The sequence below is a fragment of the Lobosporangium transversale genome, assembly GCF_002105155.1.
Source record: "Lobosporangium transversale strain NRRL 3116 chromosome Unknown BCR41scaffold_21, whole genome shotgun sequence".
NCBI lineage: Eukaryota > Fungi > Mortierellomycota > Mortierellomycetes > Mortierellales > Mortierellaceae > Lobosporangium > Lobosporangium transversale.
The window spans coordinates 215,915-236,712 of NW_019028999.1; the positions used below are offsets into that span (position 1 = coordinate 215,915).

Sequence of the window (20,798 nt, forward strand, 5' to 3'; positions counted from 1 at the left end):
ACATGTCATATCATGTCATTTGGATGTGCAGCACAGAGCTAAGGAGAGAAACTTAATCATTCTCTTTTGAACATGTAGAACATTTTTGTAACTGAACCAAAAAAAAAAAAAAAAAAAAAAAAGTAAAAAGGCGGAGATGAACAAGGTGGGATATCGTCCTATCGTTCTGCATGTATACAATTTTGTTTTTTAATAAAAATACATTTCAAAGTATTTGTATTTGTATCTGCATTATCTCTTCATGGACCCAACGGCCAGGCCCATGACTGGCTGCCCTTGTCAATCAGTCTTTGCGCCGGCCCACATTTCACACTTCTGTGCGTCTTTTTTTTTTTTTTTTTTTTTCCCCACCTTTTTTTTTTTTATCTTCTATAATATATTCTTGTTCCTCCACGCTGCCCTACTATTCCACCATATCCATTGTATTCCACCGTTTGGCTTTTTATCTTGTTCCTGCTTCTGTTTCTTATCCTTTTAACCTTTTCAAATCGCTCCTCTCTTCTTCCCTCCTGTCCTCCGTCCTCTCCACTCCTTTTCACTTCTTCCCATTGCATTCCATTCCATTTCATTCTACTCCCCTGCTCTTCTCTCACTTTGCGAAGCTTTAATTTCCACACGATCACTTTTTACAGCCGTTTCGAACCACCTAACTAATCGGTCCAAAATAAACAAATTAGCTCATAACAGCATGACTATGAATCTCATTGGTGCATCCATTTGCGATGAAGAAATCCTCGTCCAAGGCGAAGCTAGAGACATTCAGTTGCCAAACACAGAACATGTCTCACAAATTTCTGTCGATGTAAGTCAAGCCTCAAATTGGTTCTCTGCAATCGTTGTTTTACAAACTAATAGCGGGTTGATAATGCAATACCAAATCATGAAGATCGTGCTCAAGTAGACAATTAATGACAATTGCTTTTATTTACCCCATCAAGGTTGGCGGATCATTGGCCAAAGTTGTTTACTTCTCTCGCAAATCCGGGACCAAAGGTGGACGTTTAAACTTTCGCAAGTTTGAGACAGAAAAAATCGATGAATGCATTGCTTTTATCGCCCGTTTGCTGGAAGAATCAAGAGCAAACAGACCAGGACATGAGTTTGTTATCAAGGCCACAGGAGGTGGAGCCCACTTGTATTATGAAAGGTTCAGGGACGCTCTCAAAGTGACGATTGAACGAGAGGATGAAATGGAATGTTTGATCACTGGTAAAGTGATAGATCAAGCTATTTTTATTCGATGTCATGTTGGGCATTGACCTCATCGAAAATCTTTTTATGATTGCCCTACAGGTCTCAACTTCTTAATCACAGAAATCCCCTTTGAGGTCTTCACTTATAGTGAAGCTAATCCAATGTGTTTTGAGGAAACTCCGGCCGATCCTTTCCCATACATGGTATGTGTATTAAAAATTAAGAATATAGGACTCTTACGTTTGGAGAGTAATGCTGCCAAGGGCTTTATTAATCTCTGATATTTCCTGCGTGTTCATAGCTTGTCAATATCGGATCTGGAGTCAGGTACGGCTTTAACATCTGAAAACCACTCCCTCAGACTTCAAAGATTATTGGCATGAACTGATCTAGGCATGCTATCCTCTAAACTCATGTATCCCCATAGCATTTTAAAAGTGACAGGAACAAATTCGTTTGAGAGAATCAGTGGAACGTCGGTAGGCTTATCATGCTGAATCATTACCTCAGCATGCCCATACAGTGGGCGACTGGTGATCTAATGTGATTTTGCTTTTCTATTTGCACAGTTAGGTGGAGGAACCCTTTGGGGTTTATTATCATTGTTGACCGGAGCCAAGACATTTGATGGTTGGCTATTTTCTATGGAGATATACACCATTCTGCAGTATAAATGTATACTGGCAGCTGCATTTTAACACATTGGTACACTTTTGTAATCAGAAATGCTAGAGGCTAGCCAGGAAGGAGATAACAAGAACGTCGACATGTTGGTAGGAGATATTTACGGCGCTGATTACTCAAAGATTGGGCTAAAATCCACAACAATCGCCTCTTCAATGGGTAAAGTTTTCAAGAAGAACGTAGATAAACGTCAATTTAGACCTGAGGACATTTCACGATCACTGCTGTACATGGTTAGGTAAGAAGCTCTGCCATCATCTACTGCAAAAACTCTTTAATGTTCATTCTTTGACATTGAAACGTCAACTCCTAATTTCACTATAGCAACAATATTGGTCAGATTGCATATCTGAATGCTCAGGCACACGGGCTTAAGCATATTTACTTTGGTGGATGTTTTATTCGAGGTAATAACAACCGGATGTCACTTCATATCGGGGCTTGGGAGGGACTGCAGTCGAACATTAACTTACTTATTTGAAATCATTCCCTGACTCATGTTAGGTCACCCCATCACCATGAACACTCTATCATATGCAATCAACTTTTGGTCAAAGGGCGCCATCAAAGCCCTGTTTCTCCGTCACGAGGGATATCTTGGAGCTGTAGGCGCCTTCATGAAGCATCGTTCATCACGACGTAACTCGAGATCCTTCACTTTAACGGAGCAACTCGCACTGAAACTGGCCAGCCACGAAAAGGCAGATCTTGAGGCCAACCTCGCACAAGACACTTTGGACGTTGATGCAGCGGAAGAATCTGACTAGAATTGCTCTTTTTGTAAAAAATATCATGTGATCATTACTGCCCAATCTTTTTTATTTCTGTGTCCGTTTAAATTCATTGACCAAACATTCTGTCCTTTTGCGACCTCCAATTGAAGAATAGACAATTGAGAAATGAGAAGAGACGTTCGCATTCTTCTCTTGGGCGACGGTAATACAATACTTTGTAGCAATAAAATGCAACACGATTTCCCACTTAAAACGGAAAATAAAAAAAAATAAAAAAAAAAAAGAAGTCAAAAACATGTCCAGCGAATTGTCTCATCAACAATTCATTTCTTATTTAGATGGTGTCGGAAAAAGTACCCTGATCACCAGCCTCATTAAAGAGTCGTATGTTGCCAACGTATGGATAAAACCAGGAACTATTTAAGTATTCTGACAGATGGATGATTCCAAAACTTCTGAGGGTGCTTTTGAATTAATCGTGGTCATGTATGTCTTCAAATAGGTCCAACATGTCATTCCGGAGGTAACCATTCCACCTGAGGTCACACCCGATAATGTGACAACGCACATTGTTGACACGTCAAGTATGCTCCTGTAGCTGAATGTACTCTCTTGTTAGTCAATAGCTTATATCTTATCACCCTAACCTATCGATTGTCTTTGACATATTCTAATTACGTTCAGCGCGGCCGGAATACAGAGACACATTAGAGTCAGAAATCAGGAAGGCGCACGTTATCTGCATTGTGTATGCCATTGATGAGCCCGTCACGTTCAACCGATTGAGTGGTCACTGGCTTCCATATATTCGATCTTTAGGCGTCAATGTAAGAGACAGCAGAGAATAGCAAGGCAGGAATAAGCTGCTGGAAAGAAGAGGACAGAATGTGTATCTACTCCTGAATACATGTGTATTCTGCAACTTGTTGGACTAATACGGACCAATCTTCGAATAATTGTACGACATAGGTACCTGTGGTCCTTGTCGGTAACAAAATCGATTTAAGAGGTGACGATGTATCCAATAAGTGCCTAGAAGATGAAGTTGTGCCGATCATGAACGAGTTCAAGGTACTTTCAACATGCATGCACGTCGAATTATTACGAAATGTCTTTCTGCTTCCAACTATTTGTCGTCTTTTGGCTAACATGGAGAATTTTGGCTCCTCAGGAAGTTGAGACGTGTGTCGAGTGTTCTGCTAAGCAACCGTTGAATGTGTCGGAGGTATTTTACTTTGCACAAAAGGCTGTCCTTCATCCTACAGCACCTCTATACGATTCGAGGGGACATGTGCTGAAGCCAGCATGCATTGATGCTCTACAAAGGATTTTCAACCTATGCGATCTTGACAAGGATGGAGTTTTAGACGACAATGAGTTGAACGAGTTCCAGGTAATTTTTTGTCCCACATGTGCTAGAATTTATTTCATATTTGTGGTACAGGATGTTCGAATCTAATTAGCTATCGATCTTTTGGGTTTAATCTGCCATCTAGAGAAAATGCTTCAATGCTCCTTTACAACTACAAGAGCTGGAGGCTGTTAAGGAGGTTGTGAAGGAACATGAACCGGAAGGAGTCAATGATATTGGTCTCACGGAAATCGGTATATATCTGTCGACTCGGAGCTCTACGACATTTTTCAAAATGGCAACCTTCTGATGCTTTTTTTTTTTTTTTTTTTTTGTAATCAGGATTTCTTTTTCTGCATACACTCTTTATTCAACGCGGTAGACTAGAAACTACATGGACTGTTCTTCGACAGTTCGGATATGGTGATGACTTGACTCTGCGGGAAAGTTTTTTGTGTCCAAGGATTGACATTCCTCCAGATTGCTCTGTGGAACTTAGCCCTAAAGGATATCAATTTTTCACAGAGCTGTTTCAAGTGTTTGACAAGGTGAGCCAGATGAGATATGTGTCCTTTTTTTTTTTTTAAAAAAAAAAAAAAAAAAAAAAAAAAAAAACTGACTGAAGTTATTCTGTTAATTGTTGGGAACATTTGTATACCTTAATTTAAGGACAAAGATAGTGCATTGAAAAAGAGTGAGCTTGAGGCTTTGTTTAGGACCTCTCCTGGAAACCCTTGGGCGCATACTGCGTTTCCGCAAACGACTATCACGACAGAACTTGGAGCTGTTACTTTGCAAGGATTTTTGGCGCAGTGGAGGTATGGGATTAGTATGCATGAAGATCTAATGTTGTTGAGATGCTTAAACGACATAGGCTAAGGGTATCCTTCTCCACAACTATAGTATGACAACCATGCTAGATTATCAGCTGACATTGAGGTATCTAGCTTATCTCGGATTTGAGGGTGACACAACAACTGCTATCAAAGTCACCAGGCCAAGGAAAGTCGACCGTCGTAAAGGGAAAGTCCAAAGGAATGTTTTTCTCTGCTATGTCTTCGGCGCTCCGAAATCTGGAAAGGTACAGCAAATAAGTAAAAAATACGGAAACACTTTGTCATCAGATCGCTATTTGAACTGAAAATTAATCTATTTCGCGTCATTATCATTCAGACTTCGTTACTTCGTGGGTTTTTAGACAAACCTTTCTCTGATCAGTACGAGCCTACGGCTCGACCTTTTGCAGTCGTCAATTCAGTAGAGATCAAAGGAGCAGAAAAATACTTAGTGGTATGAGCAAAAGTGGATGGATTTACTGACTCTTTGAATTGCCTATTTTTTTATAACATAACCGATTCCTTATCCTTTTTTTTTTTTTTTTTTTGTGTGTGAATGTATAAAAAAAAAAATGAAGATGGAGGAAATCGGCACACAGCATGAAGCTGAAGTACTGCAGAATAAGAAACGTTTGGACAAGTGCGATCTCTTGTGCTTCGTTTTTGACTCAAGCGATGTGAATTCATTTTCCTATATAGTTAATCTGAGGGTAAGGATTTTTGCTTACACAAGCATAGGTGCCCATGGACCTGTACCTGCTGTAGACATTTTATTCATAGGCGATTATGTGAGGATGTGTGGGTGTATTGAATGTTTACTGTTTTGCTTACTTTTTTCTTTTTTCTTTTTTTACGTGCGTGTGTTTTATTTCAAAGAAACAATATCACTTGGACCATATGCCGAGTGTGTTTGTAGCAACCAAGAGCGACTCGGACTTGGTTCTACAAAGACATGAGGTTCAGCCTGATGTATACTGCCGTAACCTTGGACTCGCCGCACCTATAAGCATATCAGTAAAGTCCAGGCAGATGGCGGATATATTCAATATTCTGACGGCAGTAGCCATGTGTCCGTCCATTGCCACGCCGCCAGGATTCTTGGACGCCAATTCGAGTACTCTTCGGATGAAGCGTTACCTGACTGCGATGGGTGTTGCGGGTGCATTGATTGCAGTCTGTCTACTAGGTGTACGATTGTATCGCCACAGTGGTCCTTCGTCATAGTGAAACAGCCATATTTTGCAGGGCACAAACGACCCGTCCATTAGACCAGGCCAGATTATCAGCCTGAAAATTATAATAGTAATAAATAGTAGAAACATGACAAGTCAACATTGAAAGGAAACAGGGCAATGCGCGATATATAAGTGTCGACTGGGTTGTAATTGTGTACATGTTCATGGACTAGCACATTTGCCTATTTCCCCTATTTCAATGGTTTCAATAGCCTGCATTCTCTCTCTCCATTATTCTCTATTATCTCGCCGCTCTTCTCTTTCTCTTTTTTTACTGAACAATTGTTCTCTGTTCTCATTTCTGTCATTTTGCTTACTTCATGCATTTGCAGTTCAGGTGCAATACTTTCCTCCCGTCCTTACCTTTCTAAAAAACAAAGCCCATCCTTCTCTTCCTTACCCCTGTCCTTTTCCATTAAGGGCTCCAGAACATCACTTCGGGTAAGCTGCTGTACTTGTTCCCTGTCCATTCTCCTTACCCCATTCACCATCATTCATTCTTGTCCAAGACTTTCTTTTTTTTTTTTTTTTTTTTTTTTGAAAGATATCAATCATCACTCTTTCAAATTTCTGCACTCAATAATTCTGCTACCACAGCACACAACACTTCGAGGTAAACAGGAATAAAGCTGCCAACCGAAGGAGTAAACTCTGATGCCTACTTTCACTTCATATTTATCTTGTCGATGTCACTCCTCCCTATTTATCCTTTGAAAGAAAAAAAGACGAGCAGTCTGGCGACTATAACATGAACAGGAGTAAGAGAGAGTGTGAGTGAGAGAGGCTATACTACATTTACAAACAAAGAAAAAAAAAAGGAACGCACGCGCGAGCCCACTTGTTTTTGTCATAAAACCTTTTTTTCGAGAGCAATTGGCTATCCTGTCATGTTCGTCATCGCAATTCTTGTCTCTTACTTCTCGTTTCTTTTGCCCACCTTGTCCGATTTTTTTTTTTCTTCATTTTCCCGCAGTTCCAAAATAATATCCGCGATGTGCTGAACGCTGTATCCGATCAAAACTATCATGCATTTCCACTAGGCCTATTTCTCCTGTTCACAGCCCAAACAAACTCGAACTATTGAAAGAATGGCAGTATCTTGTTTATGTTATGCATGGAAGAATTTTTCCTCAGATCAGCTGCACAGATAAAAAAAAGTTTTACTATCACTACGTTGGAGAAACCGACTAGAACAAGAAGCATTTGTACAGTCAACAGTTGACATCAGGCCTAGATAACCTTTCATTAAGAACCTGTCTGGCAGATAATGCTTTACTGCTTCCTCATTTTGAAACCACTACTTTCTTCGATTTTTAAATTCAAGTAAACTGGGGATGATCGAAAGCAAGTGAAAAGAGGAGATTTTGAACCCTTTAGGTTTTTTTTTTTTTTTTTAAGCGGCAGTGATGCAAGCATCTATAATTCAAATGTTGGATCGATAATCTGTGCTCTAATCACATCGAAAACAGGGGAAAGGAAGACATCTGGAACTGTGGGAAGATTGATATACATCATTGTTTTTGGCCCATTCACCAATGCATTTGCATCTCCCTACTTTTTGTTTATGATATGAAAGGAGCTCATACTGTGCAAGAAAACAACCGAGATGGCCTTTTTCCCCCTGAATAAATGCTGGTCTAACGCATCCATTGCATCATGCTCAACTTCATTGGAATATCTAGCTCACGACGCACTTTGGTGGCATATTCTCGATTGATAAAGCAAAGACGGTGTTTATGATTTCAAAGCGCTTTCATTAGTAGATACATCAGAGAACCCTGGATGGAAATTTATTTATGAACGGAATCCAGACACATCGCCCATACTAGCCGATACCCCTATCAGTAGAACCAGCGACTGTGACAACATCAAGAGTATGACAGGATCCAAGAAAAAGACTTTGTCCGCATCTTCCATATCCTCATCATCCTCTGCAACTTCTTCTTCATCAGTATTTGAATCAGCATCATCTTCAACATCATCTACATTATCTATGTCTTCCCCTTATTTGACAGCCACCTCACCAGAGGAGGCGAATGGAGACGTAGCGGCCAAGACTTCAGTCAATGATACAGTCCTTGCTGCCTCTCCTTCCACTTCTACTTCCATTTTACCAGTTAAACCTATAAATCTCCTTAATCAAGCTGCAGCCTCTGACGTCTTGAAGCTTGATCAGACCGTGAGTCAGGATGCTATCAAGGGGGTTCAGATAGAAGCCGAAGACCCTTCTCATCTGTTCTGGGTAAGCAAAAGACCATATTGAAATACAGTAATCACGTACAGCAGAGAATTTTGGTATGAATTTTAGTGTCAAGCCATGTTAGTCTGGGTGTCAAAAACCACTTTTCACAGACATGACTGCACTAAGGCATTTCATAGGATTAGTTGACGAATTTGTCATTTGTTCTCCCTAAAATTAACCTTAATAAATTAAATGACGTACTAGGTCCCGTTCCATATGCATCCTGAGATTGCACCCAATGAATATAACAAGTGGCTATTGAAACATGGTGTAGACTCGAGTGGCAATGGTGGTTTGTTATCTGCCAGGAAAGCATCTCTTAACCGTCGTAAATCTGTGCTTTCTTCCCAATATAATCCTGGGGAAGACGATGAGGATGAAAAACAGACGAGCGATAAACTCAAGAAAAAATTAAGCAGCCGTCAGATGAATAAAGATGTCACTGGAAAAAATAAGGGGCAAGATTTCCTCTCTGGTATTTTCTCTGTTCCATTAGAGAATATGGGAGAGCCGCCTTTGAAAACAAAGGCCTTATTAAGAAGGTCCTCCAGTCATACGCAAGCATCTCCTCGCAAAGGTATGTCGAAATATATCGAGTAGGTTTTACTTTCTAGCCAGCATACGATCAAGTTTCGCAGATAACTAATCTGTATTCATGTGGTTAAACAGGTGATGAGCCTGGATTCGATGCGATAGCTGAGAATACTATGGACATGGCAGCCGAAGACCTTGCAACCGTGAAGCGCGGAAGTGCCCTGACTAGGCACGGGCTCTCTTTGTTGAGAAGGAGCGCGCGAACCAAAATTCGTAGGAATTCTACAACATCAAGTGAAAGCAAGAACGATACATCGCGGTTACGACCATCAGTGATTGAAAATGGCGATTATCCCGCTGTGACACTTGTTGATCCTGGACCATTGCCATTGCCTTCATCATCTTTCACGTCAATATCCCCTGAGGTGGCCACTGCAACAGCTCTCTCAACCCCAGTGACAAGCACAATTGCTGCATCTCCAACCATCAATAACAACGGTCTGGCTGTACGAGCAGAGCCATCAGGCCCAAAGCCAATAAAGCGGTTTGTCTCAACACTCCGCGACCCCTCCAAACCCACTATAACGACGTATGTGGAGCCACAGCTCTTGGAACAACGTCAAAAGGAGATCGAGGAAGCATTACGTTCATCGATGTCCACATCTAGCGCTCCTAACCTCGCTTCTCTCACTGTCTCAGCGGACTCATCCAAACAAGTCCAAGCTAATGCTGTGAGGTCTGTCGAGAAAAGCACCACTTTGAGTGTTGAAAGTGCTGTCGTCTCAAAAATTTCATACCCGATCCCTCCCCCTGTGAAACTAAACCAAAACTTGCTTCAACAACAACCTCTGTCATCATCCAAAATATCCCCCTCGCCAGTCTCATCCACACAAAAGCATACTGTAACTATACAAAAACAATCAATCTCAACAGCACCATCTCAAGTCAAAAAATCCTCATCATGGTCCCGGTTCTGGGCAAAAGAGAAAGGAAGCGAAAAGTCCATGGAAGCGGAGCAGCGCTCAAATCAAAATTCATTTGCTCAACAGCAACCGAGTAATAACAGTGCTACTTCTACGGAGACTATTAAAAAACAATCTACTTTCTCGCTGCTCTTCTCACGTAATAGCAAGGCACCATCTAAAGTCCAGGCAACCGGCTCCACAACTTACGTTTCTTCTCCACCCAATGGAATGATTGGACACTCGCCGAAGGAAAGCTACTTGAGTGATCCTTGCCGCATGCCGATCCACATCGAGCGAGCAATCTACAAGATGTCACATATTAAACTAGCAGATCCCCGAAGGCCATTGCATGAACAAGTGTTGATCTCTAACATGATGTTTTGGTATTTGGGTGTGATCCAACAGCAACAACAGCAGCTAGAGCTACAGCAGCAGCAGCAAGTACAGCAGTCATCGCAGATTCAGCAAGGTGTAGTAGAAGCTAGGCAGACCCATGACCAGATGTCGACTCATTCCTTGGAGGCTAAAGAAAACTCTAGCCAGAATACCAAGTCGCATAGTGATGGTTTGATTCTGGAAACAAGAGTTGAAGGATACGAGTATATTGTACCACAGCAGGACAGTAACTCTAATTCACATGCTCGGCCCCCAAGCAAGAATATTGCCCACGAATCACCACAAAATGTATCTTTTAATGGCCTGCCTATGAGAGACGATGCTGAGTATGACGAGGAGAGCATGATCGGGGGCGGCTTTGACGAAGAGTTGGACTGGTCTGATGATGAGGTTGAAGGGAAAGAGGACGCAGGAGCAGGTTCTCTTTACCTCCAGAGTGAAGCTCAAGCTTCAAGTAGCTTCCAGATGCATCCCATGCAGTCTGGCTCTAGTCCTATGCTCGCGTCTCAAGACACAGCTCCATTGACTTATTATCCAGAATCAAGACGCCCAGACACAGTGTCTGTTTCGTAATATTTAGAGTTTTGTGTAAAGCAAAAAAAAAAAAAAAATGAAAGGCTAAGCCTCTTTGCATTGAAGTAAAAGAGGCACTAATCGATTAGTTTGTGAACCTCCCTTTAACATCTGCAGAAAAAATGGTTTGTGACTGTCAGTGATCAATCCGAAGAAGCAATGCGAAAGACTAGGGTAGATGGATGTACATGGAGGCGCCATAGTATCCATCGAATATCATAATCATTCATAACTTCAACCGTTGACATCGGTACCTATCTATCGACATCCACTACTGTATTCTGTGGATTTGAAACTGTAAAAAATGAGTTATCGATCACACTGGAGCATTCAAGAGATGAACTCGGATGGCAATGGACGAGCTGGAAAATAGAGATGTTATCTGATCGGAATTGCAGGAATGGAATAAAGCTATTAATGTATTTAAATAACAGTACTCTGGTTCATCAAACCGACAATAACTTATCATCTCGAAACAGACGATGACACAGGATAGAAAGAGAAAGAAGGATGACATTTGGCTGCATTCGTTCACCTTTAAAAAAAGTGAAGGAAATCTAACAGGGATTACGATGGATTGTCCATTTACTTTTTTTGTTGCTGACAATAGGCTCGCGGACCCAAAAAGCACTTGAAGCGCCTCAATGCTCCCAAGCACTGGATGCTGGACAAGCTCACCGGCACCTATGTATGTTTACGGCTGTATTTTTTACCCTTACTTTCTCCCATCACCCTTTTTTTTTTTTTTTTTTTTTTTTTTTTTTTTTGCGGGAATCAGTGTGGTCACGAGGGATATCAGCAAAAGACATACAACTTGAAGTGATTCATTCTTTTTCGCCATTTCACTCAACGCTTGGAACAATCTGCCATTAAAAAGACAACACCGAGAGGGTATTGAGACAGCTCCGCCGAGACTCGCGTCCTAATATGAACTTGTTCAAATAGAGGCATTTTTAAGGCACAGGATCAGGACCGCGATCAGGACTCTGTCTTTTCCTTTTTTTATCTGGAAAGCCATTTAAAGATGTGCTTCCTATGAATCTTTAAAATTTTATAAGAAGGACAAAGTAGTTGGACATTCCAATTATTTCAGCGTCGTATGGCAACATTTAGGATATTTGAGGGGGTCAGAGCGTACCTTCATCAGAATAGATACTTGGATCTTGTATCTCGGGAACATGAATGCTTGTGACGTACTGGCTTGGAGCAGGATAAATAATAGGCGGTAGCAACATGATCAGCATTCAGGCGTTACACAGAACATACTGCTATTGCTATTATTATCATTATCTTCACACGATCTGTTTCCCTTGAAACGCCAATGGTCTGGCTTTTCGTTGAGAGATTTGCAATTATTTTTAAACAACTACAACGTCAATTTTTTATTTCATTTGTTACCAAAAAAAAAAAAAAAAAAAAAAAAAAAGACTCGCTGTCTCTTTATTTATTTTTATGCACTTTTTATATTAATATATTTCTTTGTCTTTATGGAAAACCTTGATTTTATAGGCTCCCAGACCCTCGGCTGGCCCTCACAAGCTCCGTGAGTGCTTGCCTCTTGTTATCTTGATGCGTAACCGTCTCAAGTACGCTCTCAACGGCAAGGAGGTCTTGTCCATCCTTATGCAGCGTTTCGTCAAGGTTGACGGCAAGGTCCGCACCGACACCACCTTCCCCGCCGGTTTCATGGATGTGATCACTATTGAGAAGACTGGCGAGAACTTCCGTCTTGTCTATGATACCAAGGGTCGTTTCACTGTCCACCGTATCACTGCTGAGGAGGCCAAGTACAAATTGTGCAAGGTCAAGAAGGTTCAGCTCGGTGCCAAGGGCATTCCTTTTGTCGTCACTCACGATGGTCGTACCCTTCGTTACCCTGATCCTTTGATCAAGGTCAACGACACTATCAAGCTTGACCTTGAGACTGGCAAGTTCAACGAATTCGTCAAGTTCGAAGTTGGTAACGTTGCCATGGTTACTGGTGGTCGTAACACCGGTCGTGTCGGTGTCATCACTCACCGTGAACGTCACATTGGAGGTTTCGATATTATCCACATCAAGGATGTTCTCGACCGTCAATTCGCTACCCGTGTCTCCAACGTTTTCGTCCTTGGTGAAGGCAATAAGCCTTGGGTCTCTCTTCCCAAGAACAAGGGTGTTAAACTCACCATTGCTGAGGAGCGTGATCGCCGTCGTGCTGCTGCCATCTAAAGAAGAAGTGAAGAAAAATAACAAAATAAAGATCCCTTTTGTTTGTGGGTTCAGTAAACATACCTGATACCAGTTTGATGATACTGTTGCTCTACTTCAAGGATATCAAAAGGCGGCAGTTTTTTGTACCAAATATTTGAAAGCATACGTCTAGATTGTTAATATAATCCGTAGAGCATTATTGGCTCTGACAGATACAGCATAATATCCGGTGGTGCATCAAAGCTCATTGCGCAAAATCATATTGCATTTTGATCTTTTGTCATTGATTGAACGAAGCAATATTCTACAGTCTTGAAGTATTTTGTCTGTTATCATAGATGGATGACCTTTTTTTTTTTTTTTTTTTTTTTTACCTTAGCCTATCTGCGCTTCCTGATGTGTGTACCGCCGACGTGCCAGTATCTCTTGCTTTCTATCTTTTGTTTCTACTGGCGGTTCATGTCTACTGATAAAGTCAATTACGAACTAAAAAGGAAAGCAACACACAAAAATAGCATTTTAAGCACTCCACCCTAGTCCCCGTTTCTTGATTACCATCATTACATTTGTATGTACCGCTAACTACCGGCATACTGGTGGCATACCGCAAGGGTGCGAAATTGACTAATCTAACATTAGCTGGCTTTGACTATATTGTAGATCTGTTGCTTTTCCTTAAGTTGGGATCATGTCATGCTCGCATTAATCATAAAATGGCCCAGTCTCTTCCGCGAGTCCATCACTTCGTTATTACTATGCCTAGATTACTCACCAGTTGCTTCCTCTTCTCCTTCTTTTTTTTTTCTTCTATTCATCTCTTACTATTTATAGTTGTCGTAGCAAAGATGGTAAGAGGGTGCTTCGAGAGTCTGTTCGAAATGATTAATGATATCGATTGTGTTTTGAGGCCTAATCAGGCTAAGTGCGTACAGGACCAGCATTACCTTTGACGTTGAATCCATCGTGGACTTCTCTGACAGACACATATGTTTGCAAAACATTCTATGCTTGTCATGATCAAAGCACGAACAAGGTAGAAGAACGGCGGTTCTTAGTCTATACCAATGGAGTCTCTTTCCTTGGTGTAGAAAAGCATTTGACTATCAGCCGTAGGGGATAGCAAGCGCAAGTATATCGCTCTTATGCCTTAGTTGTTAACTACAATCTTTCTACATATCTTTCTCTTAGCTCGGCCGCCACTGTCCTAGCTTTGCACCATCTAAATCGAGTGCCAATGCCTTCGCTTTTCTAACCATTTTGTATTGTGAGAGTTGCAACTTGTACGCCTTTATTGACATGAGGGAATTGTACCCTTAAAAGCTTTACCAACGGTATTTGCAGCAAAATAAATGACACGATCGACTGGCATGCCTCTTTTGCCATGTATATCAGGCTCTCTAAGGCCGGAACTATGCTCCCAAAAGGTTGCTAGCATGCAATTGCTGCTAGTTCTACATGTCTATGGTAAGAAGATATAGCTTTAAGAAATAATTTTTTACTGCTGCTAGCTGATATTCACACTTCTCCCGGATCAAGTTCTTTGGATATATTGCTATCGGCTTGAGCAAATATTATGTCTTCAAGGCGTTTCTGGCCTTTGTTGGCTTCATCGCTTCCAAGCGTTAGACATTCTTAGACTACACAAAGGTGTGATCATTGGCCGCAACGTAGCCAACATCACCCGCAACTTTCTAATTTAGCAACAAATACCTCGCTATCTGTAACCGATTGACAGGTATGGGGAGTGTTTATGGATGAAAAGCAGGTATACAGTGCGCGCCAAACGTCAAGCATCATTCCTTAAGTAACGGCCACTTGGTAAATTCATAGAAATTTAGTCTAGAGCAAACGCGCTTTTGGAATTAGCACAGCCACGTTGATGACGTGTTATTAATGATAGATGTGGAGTTAAACCATTTTTTTATTTTTCATCTGCTCTGACTCATTCACATTTAACGCAAATGGCAACTGTTGAAGAAAAGATTTCGATTGCCTCGAGTTTCTTGAAAGCTGCCCCTCCAGGTTACCAAATTGTTGCTCCTTTCTGGAAGTTACTGGTCAATAGAAATTATTAAAGAATGTATCAACCTGACTCGCGCTCTTTTTTTTTTTTTTTTTCTTTTTTAAACACCACCTGTATCTTTTTTGAAATAGGTGAAATCAACGACGTATTCAATGGTAAGTTGTTTCTGCCGCTCTCCTTTCATTTCCATTTTTTATTTCTTTACTTCTTTTCTAACTTGATATCTTGGGGCGCCAATGTTATGACGCGTTGAACAGATGTTCGTGGGTTGGTTGGAGATGATGAATTATTAGATGGAGGTATCTTGAATGCGCTTGAGGAATACAACACCGAGGAATTGGCTACTGTCGACGTACCTGGTATCGAGGGGAAGGCAAGCTTATTATATTTTTGCTTTTCCTCCTCTCTTACGTTGAAAATTATTATTGACTCCTTAGTTTTTTTCCCTGTCTATCTTCTCCATTGTATCGTTGTATAGGCTATTGTTTCCAAGCACGGACAGATTGAAAGCGATCGATTCTTACACCCAAAAACCAACAAAGTCTTTAAACTGGATCACTTTCGTCAGGTAATTTGGTGTAGAGGAGTCCCCTTCTTGAACTTTATTACGATACATTCAATGTAAAGTCTGATTTTTTTTTTTTTTTTTTTTTTTTTGCTTGGACGGGACGGGTTTCTATAGGTTGCTTCAGATGTTCAAGACCACACCGTAGACGAAGGGATCGAAGAACTTCGCAAGACGATTGAAAAGGATACAGAAGATTATATGGCTGACCGGTATGCAGAAGGAGTCTCAGCTGTTTATGGATCCAATGGCAAAATTACAATTGCAATTGTCCATAACAAGTACAGTCCATCCAACTTCTGGAACGGACGGTGGAGATCAATTTGGCAGTTGGAGACAACAACGAGCCAAGTGAAGGGCACCTTGAAATGCAAGGTCCATTATTATGAAGATGGAAATGTTCAACTGGAGACATCAAAAGAAATCGACGAAAAGCTTTCCAAGACCTCAGCTGATCCTGTATGTCTTTGGAGAAGAAGATGGAGGTTTTCATAAATATCAATTGCTGAAAATTTATCTTACATTTTCTTTCCTTACTATTTCAATTTGTCCAGAACACTGCTGTATCAAGGGCATTGCTAGATCTAATTGCTACAGCTGAATTGAAGTATCAGACCGCTTTGAACGAGAGTTACCACGAAATGGCCGAGAACACGTTTAATGGCCTTCGTCGTGCATTGCCAATGACACGCTCAAAGCTTGACTGGAACAAGGTAAACATTGTATTCCTGTCTGGAAAGGTCTTAACAAAAGAAAAAAAAAAAAAAAAAAAAAAAAAAAAAAACTTATTTTATTATTGTTATCATTATTTTAGATTCTAACATACCGTATTGGAGCCGAGCTATCTGCAAAATAAGGAATGATAGAGATTTATTGAGTATGGACTGGAAAAAGTGTAATAGGAATAAAATTGAAACTGGATTGTAGACAACAAGAGACCATCATTTATGGCGAAAATAAATAAAAAGAGAGACAACAAGATTTATTCCCAAGCATCTCTAAAACAGACCGCGTTTCTGAACCTTCACTCCATCTTGAGGACCAGCATTTAGTCCAACCTCAAGCTCCTTCTGAATCTCTGCATGACGTTCCTTAAGCTGCTCTACCTCGTCAAGCTTCGCTTGCAAAGATGCCATCTCCTTCTCGAGCGATTGGCGCTCCTCTGCAGTTCCGATAGTTGAAAATTCCCAATGACCGTGATCACCTGTGAATTTAAGCAGATGTAGATGATACTTGAATAATGCAGGTCTATGGGAAATGGTGATCAGCGTTATACCGATATCTTTTGCATGGTTGTACATGAGGCCTTCAACATCAGAGCTGACGGCAGAGGTGCACTCGTCCAAGATGGCGAACTTGGGTTTGTGATAGAATAACCTTGCCAAATTCATCTGATGTCAAAATAATAGCAAACAGGAACTATTAATAACTGATTTACTTCCATGGGTTTCCTTTGTACGACATAAAAAAAAAGCTTACTCTTTGCTTCTCTCCACCAGAAAAGACATCTTTCCATTCTTTGACAGTATCCCAGCCTCCCTCACGGTCAGGAATATATGCAAGATGGACATGCTTCAGGATGGTCATCAATTCCTCATCAGTCCTACCAGCCTTGATCATATCAGCATGAGAGTGTGGGTAGATGACTTGGTCTCGGAGTGAACCAATCGAGAGATAAGCTCGTTGAGGAATGTAAAAGATATCTTTAGGAGCGGGTCGCTGGATTTGGCCACGGAACACAGGCCAGAGTCCGCTGATTACACGGGCAAATCCAGTCTTGCCCACGCCATTGGGTCCAGTCACTAGCATATGGTCACCAGGCTTGATGTCAACGCTCAGATCACGAACAAGCTCCTCGCCACCGTTTGAATTTCCAGGCGAGGGCGTCACGATAGGGACATTCACAAATTTAATGCCTTCATATCCGTAGCCGATGATGCCACGGATGTCGTCAAGTGTATAACGCTCTCCCTTAGAATCATCGCTACCTTCAGCTGAGGCAGGCTCATAGTTATCAGCATGAAGCTGATGCAGAACCGAGATCAAGTTGTAAACGCGGAGTGTTGAACCAGCCAGCTCGGACATCTCCTTGTAAGAGTACATCATACGCCCACCAGCATCTGCTAAGGACATCATCAGGCTGAATTAAGGAAGATATAAACAAGAAGTGATTAGCAAGTGGACCTTTTAAAAACTACATAGAGATGTCGGAATAAAATTGATTTAGGGGGGGGGAGGGTCATTACCGCTTGCTAGTAATAAAGCCCTTAGTTCGAGCACCCACAGCTTGGTCCCCACTGGAAACATTCTTGGCAGAATCGACGCCTCCAAGCGCAGGAAAGAAAACAGGCAGAGCGCACAAGGTTAAACCGACAGCTGACCAACAGTATTTGATGATGAAGTCCTCAAACATGTTGTAAGCAATACGGATCTTGTAAATCGAGTTGATGTGGCGAATTAAACGCTTGTAAGTCTTGGTCAAGATCGAATGCTCAAGCTCTGCTCCATTATAGAATGCAATTTCCTCAGCGTTGGTAATCAGACGTGTATGAGCAGAGCGGAAGTCGCCCTTTTGATGACGAAGAGGAAAATAAATAATAAATTGAGTAACTCTTTGACAGTAGTAAAAAAGATAGCAAGTTTTAATCCTAGGTGTTTATATACCTCCAATTTGGCTTCTACAGCAGCCAATTTACCAAAAGCAGGCGTGACCATGCGAAGCAAGAAAGCCGTAACAACGTAGGATACGAAGAGGCCACCCATACCAGAGACACCGATTGAGCGCATCAGTTGGTAATTAAAAATGATGGTGTCCAAGAGGGGCTTGCCTAGATTTGAATACAATCCAGCAAGAGAGTCGCAGAACTTTGCGATATCGGTGGTGATGTATTGGTCGACTCCCTCGATACGGTCATCCAAGTTAAGAGCCTTGTAATATGTGATCTGATCGTTGAGATATAAGTCATGGACGTAACGTGTCAATCGAGTTCGGAAAGCAATGGAGAGCTTAGATTGCAAGTACCGGATCTATAGGTGTCAACCAAATGAATTGTTGGCAGCTGAGTTAGACCATACTCTTTGTAACGGTTGACATTGTTTGTGTGGACTCTTGTTCATCTTGCTTCTTAGGGTAAGTACTCTATATATCTTGTGCAACATAGCTGATTTGAGAAGTACGTGATAAATCCATTACCATGCTGTTAGTGTATGTGGCTGGCAGGGCAATGGCAAACCAATAACCAAGGCCCCGGATAAATCCCTTGCCATTGCCGGCAATCTTTTTGTCGAGGACATGAAATAAAATAATGAAATAAAATAAATTAGAATAGAGCAACAGATTAGCTTCTGAACATTATGGAAAAGATATATGCATGATCATGCACTAAATACTCACCAAATCCTTGACAATGGCTCCATCAAGACGAGCGACCACGACACTAAGATAAGTTCTCAGGACCAAGAATGTGGTGTGTAAGACCAAAATGAAACTTTCTTTGCACCGCAGTTTGGGGATCAGGATCTTGAAAATAGCCTCGATCTGACGGAAGAACTCTTTGTTCACGCCAACCTTGACTGAAGACTTTACAGAACTAGCGGACGATCCTGCAGAGGCGACTTTTGAAGGTGGGAAGTATTTGCGGTTGCGTTCAATAGTCGCCTCAGAGGTATACTTGATTGATTTCTTGGGTGCCTGAACTCTGCCCTTCAAAATGCCCTTATCCTGTGTTGCGGAAGTAGATGCTGATGCTTTTGAAGCAGCAGCAGCCTTCTTCTCCTTGGCCTGTTTGTTGCTCAGATAGCGACCGACAACAATGGCAATGAAGCCAACAAGAGCAACAGCAGGAAGAGGACGTGCGGAGCTAGATTTTTTTGAGTGGATTGAATCCAAAACTGAGTTGATCTGCTGAGGCAGGTCCTTTGATTGCACTGCCATGTTGCTTATGGATTGGTTCTCTTAGGTCCGATGAGAATTAACAGTTGTAATAAAAATGTAAAGAGAATGCAAGGTCCTTGATGGAAAGACAGAAAGAGAAAGAGTGGAGAGCAGTAAATCCTCCAGCAGCGTAAGTGAAACAAGAGGAATACTTTTTCGATTTTTTAAAGCCGAGAGACAAAAAAAAAAGAGAGAGAGAGAGAGAGAGGAAGAGATGAGGAGGAATGACAAACAAAAAGTGTGAAGCGTGAAAAAAGTAAAAAATAAAAAATACTAATAAACCACACACACACGAGGCAAAAAAGGAATAACATCACCCATGACAAACCTTTATTCCTCACATCAAAATCCTAATTGCATGCCATGCCATGTAATAGTCTCAAAAACATTTGTTGACAAAGCAATGTGTTTTTTAACATGTATTCTTTTGCTTGCCTGCTTCCTTGCTTGCCTACTTGCGCATTTGCTTACTTTCTTGCATTGTACCTCTGATACTTGATTGAGAGGGCAGGCGGGAACTTCTATCCATCACCCAGTCATCATCACTGTTTAGATTGTGCGCGTGTCTGTGGTTGAGTAACAGTCGCAGATATGTCAAGATGAACCTTATTACACAGACTGACTTCCACGTGAAAAGGGACATTTATCGTGTATATTCCATTCATGTAGTAAAAAAAAGTCCATGGGCACAAGAAACATTCGATCGGCATGTTTGAATATGCACGGTTTGCATTGAAAATCATCTTTGTCCTCTAGGCCTTTTCGTGTCTCCACTGAACACACCTTCCTTTCTTTTTCGCGCATATCGTCTCCACCGGTTATTTCGGCTTCTTCACCCTCTTCTTCATCATAACCATTTATTGAACTCCACCTCAATTGAGATGAGGCTTTCATCGCCACCAATGTCAGATTTCTCCTTGGCCTTCTCTAAACCCCTTCTGTTTCTGCACTCTGCACCTTTTTCTATGTTTCCACTACCTGCTTAGGATTCTATTGCTCCGTCTGTTCCTCTCTCATTTTTATTTTCGTCTCTTTCACTTTTCAACACTTGCATCTCTCCTATAGCTCTACCCGATCAGTCCCATCTCCCATCCTTGCTTACCATATTTCGCTTGATAAATCTCAGGCTACTGTTCCTAAATGAATTTAAGTTGATATTGTATGCTATTATCTTTACTATTCTTGAGTTCGGTAGCTTTCTGCTACATATACGTCGCTGTACGCTTTTGAACGTGTAGCCGATCTTATTTAAGGTTGTACCACGGACATCAGGCAGACTTTCGTGTGGCGAAATAATTTTTACTACTCTTATTGATGGTTTAGCGCCCGATCTTAGCTA

General features: G+C 41.4%; 7 protein-coding genes across 7 annotated transcripts; 6 read left to right on the plus strand and 1 right to left on the minus strand.

Annotated features, from left to right (window-relative positions):
- Positions 1-355: 355 nt before the first annotated feature.
- On the plus strand, positions 356-2,833 carry BCR41DRAFT_354661 (pantothenate kinase). Its single transcript, XM_022024355.1, has 9 exons — positions 356-802; positions 939-1,209; positions 1,294-1,397; positions 1,496-1,521; positions 1,622-1,673; positions 1,764-1,824; positions 1,918-2,116; positions 2,203-2,285; positions 2,383-2,833. Exons 1-9 carry the CDS (start codon positions 689-691, stop codon positions 2,643-2,645), a joined length of 1,173 nt encoding a protein of 390 aa, XP_021880795.1. The 5' UTR covers positions 356-688; the 3' UTR covers positions 2,646-2,833.
- On the plus strand, positions 2,739-6,120 carry BCR41DRAFT_354664 (P-loop containing nucleoside triphosphate hydrolase protein). Its single transcript, XM_022024356.1, has 13 exons — positions 2,739-2,814; positions 2,951-3,009; positions 3,115-3,196; positions 3,297-3,439; positions 3,582-3,683; positions 3,784-4,005; positions 4,109-4,217; positions 4,306-4,511; positions 4,633-4,781; positions 4,867-5,044; positions 5,137-5,253; positions 5,378-5,509; positions 5,676-6,120. The coding sequence occupies exons 1-13, from the start codon at positions 2,778-2,780 to the stop codon at positions 6,021-6,023; spliced, it is 1,884 nt and encodes a 627-aa protein (XP_021880796.1). The 5' UTR covers positions 2,739-2,777; the 3' UTR covers positions 6,024-6,120.
- A 104-nt stretch (positions 6,121-6,224) lies between these two features.
- BCR41DRAFT_354665 (hypothetical protein) lies at positions 6,225-7,148 on the plus strand. The gene is made up of 2 exons (XM_022024357.1): positions 6,225-6,475; positions 7,008-7,148. The coding sequence occupies exons 1-2, from the start codon at positions 6,234-6,236 to the stop codon at positions 7,033-7,035; spliced, it is 270 nt and encodes an 89-aa protein (XP_021880797.1). The 5' UTR covers positions 6,225-6,233; the 3' UTR covers positions 7,036-7,148.
- Positions 7,149-7,910: 762 nt separating this feature from the next.
- BCR41DRAFT_371157 (hypothetical protein) lies at positions 7,911-10,744 on the plus strand (the record flags this gene model as incomplete). Its single annotated transcript, XM_022026574.1, has 3 exons — positions 7,911-8,276; positions 8,481-8,853; positions 8,946-10,744. The coding sequence occupies 3 exons, from the start codon at positions 7,911-7,913 to the stop codon at positions 10,742-10,744; spliced, it is 2,538 nt and encodes an 845-aa protein (XP_021880798.1).
- A 102-nt stretch (positions 10,745-10,846) lies between these two features.
- BCR41DRAFT_354667 (40S ribosomal protein S4-A) lies at positions 10,847-13,028 on the plus strand. The gene is made up of 3 exons (XM_022024358.1): positions 10,847-10,869; positions 11,355-11,432; positions 12,254-13,028. The coding sequence occupies exons 1-3, from the start codon at positions 10,867-10,869 to the stop codon at positions 12,953-12,955; spliced, it is 783 nt and encodes a 260-aa protein (XP_021880799.1). The 5' UTR covers positions 10,847-10,866; the 3' UTR covers positions 12,956-13,028.
- Positions 13,029-14,874: 1,846 nt separating this feature from the next.
- On the plus strand, positions 14,875-16,526 carry BCR41DRAFT_354669 (F-actin capping protein alpha-2 subunit). Its single transcript, XM_022024359.1, has 7 exons — positions 14,875-14,959; positions 15,092-15,115; positions 15,218-15,333; positions 15,439-15,528; positions 15,643-15,984; positions 16,080-16,238; positions 16,340-16,526. Exons 1-7 carry the CDS (start codon positions 14,899-14,901, stop codon positions 16,379-16,381), a joined length of 834 nt encoding a protein of 277 aa, XP_021880800.1. The 5' UTR covers positions 14,875-14,898; the 3' UTR covers positions 16,382-16,526.
- On the minus strand, positions 16,524-19,459 carry BCR41DRAFT_306852 (ABC transporter transmembrane region 2-domain-containing protein; the record flags this gene model as incomplete). The annotated part of the gene is made up of 6 exons (XM_022020844.1): positions 16,524-16,916; positions 17,005-17,665; positions 17,772-18,094; positions 18,190-18,552; positions 18,719-18,802; positions 18,920-19,459. The coding sequence occupies 6 exons, from the start codon at positions 19,457-19,459 to the stop codon at positions 16,524-16,526; spliced, it is 2,364 nt and encodes a 787-aa protein (XP_021880801.1).
- Between the last annotated feature and the right edge of the window lie 1,339 nt (positions 19,460-20,798).

Bases quoted from the DNA above. Each gene is read 5' to 3' on its own strand.
- BCR41DRAFT_354661 (XM_022024355.1), top strand. From the start codon at position 689: ATGACTATGAATCTCATTGGTGCATCCATTTGCGATGAAGAAATCCTC. The intron at 1,674-1,763 runs GTAGGCTTATCA...CTATTTGCACAG, and splicing joins AGAGAATCAGTGGAACGTCG to TTAGGTGGAGGAACCCTTTG. The intron at 2,286-2,382 runs GTAATAACAACC...GACTCATGTTAG, and splicing joins TGGTGGATGTTTTATTCGAG to GTCACCCCATCACCATGAAC.
- BCR41DRAFT_354664 (XM_022024356.1), top strand. From the start codon at position 2,778: ATGAGAAGAGACGTTCGCATTCTTCTCTTGGGCGACG. The intron at 3,010-3,114 runs GTATGGATAAAA...GTCTTCAAATAG, and splicing joins AAGAGTCGTATGTTGCCAAC to GTCCAACATGTCATTCCGGA. The intron at 5,510-5,675 runs GTAAGGATTTTT...TTTATTTCAAAG, and splicing joins CCTATATAGTTAATCTGAGG to AAACAATATCACTTGGACCA.
- BCR41DRAFT_354665 (XM_022024357.1), top strand. From the start codon at position 6,234: ATGGTTTCAATAGCCTGCATTCTCTCTCTCCATTATTCTCTATTATCT. The intron at 6,476-7,007 runs GTAAGCTGCTGT...ATTTTCCCGCAG, and splicing joins GCTCCAGAACATCACTTCGG to TTCCAAAATAATATCCGCGA.
- BCR41DRAFT_354667 (XM_022024358.1), top strand. The intron at 11,433-12,253 runs GTATGTTTACGG...TTGATTTTATAG, and splicing joins ACAAGCTCACCGGCACCTAT to GCTCCCAGACCCTCGGCTGG.
- BCR41DRAFT_354669 (XM_022024359.1), top strand. From the start codon at position 14,899: ATGGCAACTGTTGAAGAAAAGATTTCGATTGCCTCGAGTTTCTTGAAA. The intron at 15,116-15,217 runs GTAAGTTGTTTC...CGCGTTGAACAG, and splicing joins AATCAACGACGTATTCAATG to ATGTTCGTGGGTTGGTTGGA. The intron at 16,239-16,339 runs GTAAACATTGTA...TCATTATTTTAG, and splicing joins CAAAGCTTGACTGGAACAAG to ATTCTAACATACCGTATTGG.